The sequence below is a fragment of the Megalobrama amblycephala genome, linkage group LG8 (genome assembly GCF_018812025.1).
Source record: "Megalobrama amblycephala isolate DHTTF-2021 linkage group LG8, ASM1881202v1, whole genome shotgun sequence".
Lineage (NCBI taxonomy): Eukaryota > Metazoa > Chordata > Actinopteri > Cypriniformes > Xenocyprididae > Megalobrama > Megalobrama amblycephala.
Window position 1 is genome coordinate 12,872,802 of NC_063051.1, and position 8,536 is coordinate 12,881,337.

At 36.6% G+C, this 8,536-nt stretch overlaps 1 protein-coding gene across 1 annotated transcript in view; it reads left to right on the forward strand.

Moving 5' to 3' along the window:
• Window positions 1–8,246, forward strand: part of slc4a8 (solute carrier family 4 member 8) — a 35,599-nt gene extending 27,353 nt beyond the window's left edge. The window contains exons 17-25 of the mRNA XM_048199397.1: window positions 9–122; window positions 3,533–3,694; window positions 3,780–4,031; window positions 4,152–4,220; window positions 4,306–4,479; window positions 4,842–4,973; window positions 5,648–5,760; window positions 5,964–6,072; window positions 6,733–8,246. Coding sequence (XP_048055354.1) covers window positions 9–122; window positions 3,533–3,694; window positions 3,780–4,031; window positions 4,152–4,220; window positions 4,306–4,479; window positions 4,842–4,973; window positions 5,648–5,760; window positions 5,964–6,072; window positions 6,733–6,744 — 1,137 coding nt within the window. The 3' untranslated portion in view covers window positions 6,745–8,246. The remainder of the gene's footprint in view (window positions 1–8; window positions 123–3,532; window positions 3,695–3,779; window positions 4,032–4,151; window positions 4,221–4,305; window positions 4,480–4,841; window positions 4,974–5,647; window positions 5,761–5,963; window positions 6,073–6,732) is intronic.
• The last annotated feature ends 290 nt before the right edge of the window (window positions 8,247–8,536 follow it).

Below are 8,536 nucleotides of genomic sequence, written 5' to 3' on the forward strand. Positions count from 1 at the left end.
TGATGTAGGTACGGTCAGTGATCAGTGATTTTGCTGTGTTCCTCACCATTGTTCTCATGGTCCTGATTGATTATCTCATTGGAGTTCCATCCCAAAAATTACAAGTGCCCAGCAAATTTAAGGTAGGAATCAATAATCAAATGTGCACACAATCACACACACTGGCGTTTGCATATTTAGCCCTATAATGCTATATTTTTCAAATTTGGTAAATGGCTTTCTAAGGTTTTACAATTAACGTGATAAATGCTGCATACTTTGATGAAAAATACTGGTATACCATGTAATACAGTACATGTCTTCTTCTGTTTGAAGATCAGTAAAGAGTAAAAGCTCTCTCTAGTTCTTCCTAACAGTTTACAAAGCTTTTTCATTCAAAGCTTACCTTACAGTGATGAATGCATTGCTTCAGTCTTCAGTCAGTTCTTTGCTGCCCATTCATAATCCACAACAGTCCTGTTTTGTGCAATTTGTTCATGTCTTGTTTCTAGGTACATTTGTTCATATGATTAGATTAGAGTGGCACCCCTGCAGTGACAGATTAGATGATTAGACAATGCTGAGTGTTGGAATTGAGTTTATACCCCAGGCTAATCCACATACACGCGACTATGCTGATAATGATCTATGAACAATTGAGCTGGACTAATATGTAATCCACAGTCAACAAATATTCCTCAATTTAGACTGAATTGTCAGAAATGTTGCATTATTCTTGGTTAAATATCTTAAAGGAAAGACACACATATCTTTGTCAGCCTGGCAAAAGCTGAAAGTCATCTGACACTAAACTGTAAAAAATATTTGGTCAATTTATTACTTTTTGGGGTCAGTAAGATTTTTTTTTTTAAAGATTTTAATACTCTTATTAATAATAAGATATAAATACATTGATTTAAAAAAAATGGACAGTAAAGACTTCTACTGTAATGTGTGATGTTTTAGTAAAGATGGATCCAAATTAAGTATTATTTTTATTTTTTTACAAAATAACAAAGGTAAATCCAAGCAAAGGCAAAAAACTGAGTACATCCAAACACAATGGGAAAGGCAGACAGAAACAAAACTAAGAACACAATACATCCACAAAGGACAACACCAGACAAAAAATGTAGAAAACTCTAGGGTATAAATACACAAAATAACAGCTTAAGAGGTTAACAAGGGACAGGTGATGGTAATTAATCACTATAGCAACAAACAAGGGAATCCAAGGAAACAAACCAGGGGCCTGTACCATGATGGTAGATGAACAAACTCAGGGTTATAGGATTAGTTTCAAGTTGACAAAACCAAACCACTCCAATCCGGCTTTGTTGGTACCTTGTTGGATCATCAACTTTCTCTGTCAACTCGGGCTTTGATCCTGAGTTTGTGGAGCGCGTGCACATGAATCCGTGACATCAGTGGCAAACAGCCAATCACATGCCTTGCAACAGAAATAAACTGTGATTCACTTCTCACGAGAGAGCCAGCGTGATTCAAAACTCTTTCGCTGAAAATGAAGAATTTAAATGCATTTACACTAATGGAAAATACTTGTCTGTGAAAGAGGACAAATAAAAGAAATGATCTTTCTCTATCAGTGCAAGTGAAAGTTGTGAAGTTAGCTTATATAGTTGATAATATATAGCGATAGAGACTTAAACATACAAGGTCACATGTAGTGTATATTTACTCTTTATTTAGGCCTATATTAAATATGATCTATATATATATATTAATATTCATTGAAACTAAGTGCTTAATAACTACTGTTACACTAAACTTGCGTGTGTGTAATGGATTAATAAAAATATAGATCATATAATTATACAAATCATATAAATTATATTATCATTAAAACCAGACAATTTCATTGTTAAATATTTGTTTTTACTATATAATGACCTTTAATTTGGAGGAAGAGAAACTGGGGGAGTGACTTTATTGTGTTGAGTGTGTCACTGTCACTTAGCTTACATCTGATTGGTCCAATTTCAGTTTGAAATCTCTAACCCAGAACATAACCTGCCCTGGAGCAGGTTAGCCGTGGAGCGTAAGTTACTATGGTGATGAACACCACTAAAATCAAGTTACTTTCATGGTACCTAAAACCCAGGATTGGCGCAAACTAATCTGAAAATTACCTGGCTAGCCAGCTAATCCAGCTTCATGGTACAGGACCCGGGAAGATAAGCCAACAAAGCAAACACAGGAAGTGAAACACAGGAAAAATTGGAACAGAAAATACATATCAAAATAAGAGTCCTAAAACAGGAATTGTCACATCTACAGTTACAAAAAAAAATAATCTATTTCAAATAAATGCTGTTCCTTTGATCTTTCTATTCATCAAAAAAATAATTAAGCAGCACAACTGTTGATAATAAAAAGAAATGTTTCTTGAGCACCAAATCTTTCTTAAAGGTGCCCTAGATTCAAAAATTGAATTTATCTTGGCATAGTTAAATAACAAGAGTTCAGTACATGGAAAAGACATACAGTGAGTCTCAAACCCCATTGTTTCCTCCTTCTTATATAAATCTCATTTGTTTAAACGACCTCCGAAGAACAGGCGAATCTCAACATAACACCGACTGTTACGTAACAGTCGGGGTGTACGCCTCCAATATTTGCATAATGCCAGCCCATGTTCCCAACATTATGAAAGGGATTACACAAGGGCAGCCAGTTAACGTCTGGAGCTGCACACAGCCGAATCATCAGACTAGGTAAGCAAGAACAACAGCGAAAAATGGCAGATGGAGCAATAATAACTGACATAATCCATGATAGCATGATATTTTTACTGATATTTGTAAATTGTCTTTCTAAATGTTTCGTTAGCATGTTGCTAATGTACTGTTAAATGAGGTTAAAGTTACCATCGTTTCTTACTGTATTCACGGAGACAAGAGCCGTCGCTATTTTAATTTTTTAAACACTTGCAGTCTGTATAATGCATAAACACAACTTCATTCTTTATAAATCTCTCCAACAGTGTAGCATTAGCCGTTAGCCACGGAGGACAGCCTCAAATTCACTCAGAATAAAACTTTTAACATCCAAATAAATACTTTACTCACATAATTCGAAGCATGCATACAGCATGCATGACGAACATCTTGTAAAGATCCATTTGAGGGTTATATTAGCTGTGTGAACTTTGTAAACGCACTGTAATATAGTCGACAGCTCATGTGGCAGGGAGCACGTGATTTAAGGGGGCGGCGCCGAGTGTAAATCAGTGCATTGTTAATGATGCCCCAAAATAGGCAGTTAAAAAATTATTTTAAAAAAATCTATGTGGTATTTTGAGCTGAAACTTCACAGACACATTCAGGAGACACCTTAGACTTATATTACATCTTGTGAAAAAGCATTCTTGGGCACCTTTAAGGTAATACTAGCAAAGATGAAAAATATATGAATTCGCAGTGAAGCTTTTTTTGTGTTTGCCTCACAAAAAAAGTATCAGTAATACTATGGAGTAAGTATAATTACCGTGCTAATTTCAGGGGGTTGTTAAAATGCCTCCTTGTGTTTACAGCCCACACGTGATGACCGGGGTTGGTTGATTAACCCCATTGGGCGAAACCCTTGGTGGACTGTGCTGGCTGCCTCAATACCAGCTCTTCTCTGCACCATCCTCATCTTCATGGACCAACAGATCACCGCCGTCATAATAAACCGCAAGGAGCACAAACTTCTAGTATGTATAGTTTTTTAAAGTAGCCTTTACCTAGAATGCGTGTGTGTGTGCTGATCATATGTATGTCCTCTATTCCTCTACACAGAAAGGCTGCGGGTACCATTTGGATCTTCTGATGGTTGGAGTGATGCTGGCTGTATGTTCTATAATGGGGTTGCCCTGGTTTGTCGCAGCAACCGTCCTGTCAATTTCCCACGTTAACAGCCTGAAGCTGGAGTCTGAAAGCTCCGCCCCTGGAGAGCAGCCTCGATTTCTGGGTATTAGAGAGCAAAGGCTGACTGGTTTAGTCATTTTTCTACTGATGGGCTGCTCTGTGTTCATGACTGGGGCATTACAGGTACTCACACAAAATCTGTGGTTTCATATAATATGTACGGTGGCCTACTTGAATGAGTCACACTTAATGTCATTGCATTAGATAACAAAATATCTTAAAGAACTGCTTTTTGTTTTACAGTTCATTCCTATGCCAGTTCTCTATGGTGTTTTTCTTTATATGGGCGCCTCATCTCTGAAAGGCATTCAGGTAGAGATATTCATCTGACACTAAACACAGACATGCATTCAGTGACACGTCAGTCACTTATCTTTCTCTGTCCCATCTTTCTCAGTTCTTTGACCGTCTGATGTTGTTTGGCATGCCACCGAAGCACCAGCCAGACTTTATTTATCTACGTCACGTTCCTCTAAGGAAAGTCCACCTGTTCACTCTAACCCAACTTACCTGTCTTGTGCTGCTCTGGGTCATCAAAACTTCCCCTGCTGCAATCGTCTTCCCTATGATGGTAGGACCCATAACCAAGTACATACTGTATGTTAGGGGTGTAAAAACTTCATTAACAATTCAATATTAGAATAAAACATATAGCTTTTTTGTACATTTATAGTAAACAATAGGTGTAAAATAATACACTTTCTGTGAAACCGGAGGTAAGTGTATTAATGACAGACACTTTTATCCAAAGCATTTGAGGTATACAGTACATTTTGTTAGTTCATGCATTCCCTGGGAATCGAACCCATGACCTTGGTGTTTTTTAGTGCCATGCTCAAATGTTTGAGCTACAGGAACAGTAATAAAGGTTGATTTAAGAACTATGGGAATAATATAGTATAACAGTGGCATAAGTGTGTTTATTTCCCGTAGGTGCTGGCATTAGTGTTCATCCGTAAGCTGCTGGACTTCTGTTTTTCCAATCGGGAGCTTAGTTACCTTGATGATCTGATGCCTGAGAGTAAGAAGAAGAAGCTGGATGATGATTCCAAAAAGGCAGTAGAGGTTTGTGAATCATATGCAGGGTTTAATAAAGCAAGTGAATCCAAACAATCAATGTTGTTAAATCCATCCAGGTAAAAGATCATACACAAATTGTAATAGAAATGCTACTTTTTATACTATGCAGCATGTATAATGTGCATTGTTGTAAATCTTCTTTATGGGCAGAAAATGTAAAATTTGCAACATTTGCCAAAATGATGCAGTATACAACATAATATTAAATCCCACAATGCAATGTGCTCAACTAAACATTCTATTTCAGGCACAAAAAAAATGAACCAGAAGTAGTTTTGGCTATCATTTTTTTCCTTCTTGACTCATTTTTGAGCTACATTTTTATACAATTTTGGATTAACAATGCAACATCATAAAATTAAATATAAAAAATCATAAAACCTATTGTAATGTATGCATTTCTGTTCATTTTTATGATTTTTTTATTAGTATTTTCTTTATAATTATTTATTTTATTTCCTGTATAATAATTGGATGTCCACAAACTAATAAAAATGCAACAGAATGAAGTGACAACAATGGCTCCACCATGATCTTTCAAACAAATCAGGCTATTTAGGCATGTAAACTGAAAAATAATCCATCATCCTAACCTTGCATTGTGGTTTGTCACTTGTAATACAATGAAGGAGGCTGTATGTATGTGTTTATATGAGTAGCAGGAATCACAGGAGATGCTGGTGGATGACTCTGACAAATCAGAAGACAAAGACACAGTGCAGATCCCACTGGAGAGCAAACCTCTACACTCACCTAGAACCCCAGACCCCAGGTACCACACTGCTATCCAAACACTGTGGCGTACCGCAAACCCTGGAGCCCCGTCCAACAGTCAGACTCCTTCAGAATAAGTTTAGACACCACAATGTCCACTGTGTATCTGTTTATGTGTACTTACTAACACTCACCTTTCCGTTTGTCCCCTTCTCCTGCCCTTACCCCTCCTCTCCTCGACTGTGTTCACCTGTTGTCCAGGACCGATCCCTCTGATATTAACATATCTGATGAAATGTCTAAAACCACTGTCTGGAAATCCCTCAATTCCAATCACAAGGACACACAGCGCTCAAGTACACATAAAAAGGCAAGGACTCTCTCTTTCCATCCTTTAAAGTGTTGGTTTTTGATCCAGCTCCCTGAATTTCCTTTCTCACCCTTGTGTCTAATACTTTTCTTTGTTAAAGAGGACCTATTATGCTTTTTTTTACATTTTCAACTTTCTTTAGTGTGTAATGTTGCTTTGTGAGCATGAAGTAAGGTCTCCAAAGTTACAAAGCACTCTGTATAAGTGAGCACTTTTTCTAGACTCACTGAAACACCTAGATTGTAGTCCGGCAATGTACACGTCACAATATTCCTCATTTAAATAATTCCCAACCAAGGAATATGCAAAAAAGGGGCAAGGCCTGGTTGAGTTACCTTAGTAGTGTGTTGTCGCCATATCCATATCCACAACACACTGGTCCAACAGACCAATCAGTGCACATTGTGCTATTCGGAAGGCAGGCTTCATAGAGACAGAAACTAAACAGAGTGTTACTGACAGCCTGGGAAGAGAGGTGCTGCAACAATGTGAAATATGTGAAAAATAAGGTATTTTTGTAACATTTCAGCATAATAGACCCAAAAAACAAAATCAAGACATTGTAAAAGTATAATATGACCTCTTTAATGCTGGTAGCTAGATGATTATTAGATAACAAACTACTAAAAAGTTTTGTTTGGTGTTTTTCTCCCCACACAGGAGGTTCCTTGAAGTAACCCCACAGAAAGAAGAAATTACATTCTTGGCGTCGGTTGTTTGAAATTCAGCTGACTTAGAGAAGCAGCCATGTGCTAAAAACGCACAGATATTTGTTCACTCCTTCCCACTGTTTCTCACACACATGCGTTCACACACATGTGTGTTTATGTATAGCTGTGTGAGATATATTGGTGTGTCAGTGTGTGTATGTGAATATGTGCAACATATTCTCCTACCAAATCCAGGTTCTTTTTAAGTTTTAGCGGGGTTTTAGCAGACATAGTCGTCTCTGTGCTGTGCTGTAGTGTACATGTATTTTTTTGGTAATTGTCTGATTCTCATTTTATAATAATAATTGTTTGAATGTTCTCATTTTAAGTATATACTAGCTGTAGATATTACTGTATATGTGTGCTTTGTTCATCGTCAAAACATCCACAATAACTATGTGTGTTTAAGCCAAATGGCCGGTCAGAATAATAACCTCAGTTTGATATATTTTTGTGCCAGTATAAATAGCCATCAGTTACATTAGCCAACATGGCCATAAACCAAATTAGTCCTTATCCAGTAGACGGACATGTCTATTTTTATTGAGTGTGTTGTATTGAAACGTGTTAATATTGAGCAATAAAAGGCTTCTATGTGGTTAGGTCAACAGGGACACTGATGGATAAGGATGAACTCTGATGTAAGTGTTTTTATCACCGTTTCAAAGTCACCCCTCCCCTACTAGTGAGAACAGACTGGTTGGAAGTTCCATTAGATGCACCATCCAAATGGCTTTAGCTCACTGGTCTTTTAAGGCACAAGGGTTGAGGGAAAACTGGACTGTTCAGGCTTTCATTTGAAGACCCTTTCTGGTCACAAGTCCCAGTTATAAGCCATCTCCTTTAGACTACCTCCCCACTCTTTTAAAACTCCCACAGTAGTTTCTGCACTGAAAGAGGTAAAAAAAAATATATGTTTGTGTTTTTAGCCTCATTGAAATAACACTTTATTTACAGTTGCACTTTGTGTAGATATATACTGATATGATTTTATATTTTGAATGGAATTATTATATAGAGTATAACAGTGTGATACAATTATTTTAAGTAAAGAATTTTTCTTTTTTATATAAATGTATTTTAATAAAATTAGTTGAGCAGATACAGTAAGACACTGGCTGTTAATATGAATGGGTTACAGCTGTACTTTTCTTACACGACTAGTTGTCTGTAAGTTGTAATCTGATTTTCACCTTTTTAAACTGCCTTCAGATGATAGGAGGAGAATGTCAATATTTAATTCAGAATGTCGACTCATATTTGGAATGTTGAGGAATGAAGAATTTTCCCAGCTTGACATTAAGCTACTACATAATCTTTTTTCTCCCCTCCATGGCTTTCTCGTTTACGAAAATGTTGTCGTTGACTTGATTGTACATGTTATCTTAATGCTGGGATGTGCTCAAAGAGAATGTCTTTCACTCCAATAAATTTTAGATTTTATGAATGAGATGAGCCTGTTAACAGTTGTGCGTGTGTATTTTTTTGTGTGTAATTATTTTCTTGAACAGCATTACATCTTATTCAGTTACTAAACTAAGTGATGCCTGAAATTTGGTCATGTTTTGAATTTTGCAACTGAAAATAGTATAGATAAGAAATGAATGTGTAATTATTAAGTTCTAGTCATTGAGTCAATTCTATTTCAACCACAGCTTGAGCATGTACAATTGAAAATCCATTATCACATTGATTTTCTGCTCATGCTGATCCACCCCAGAATAATGTCATTATTCACTTCACTTTAACTGCAT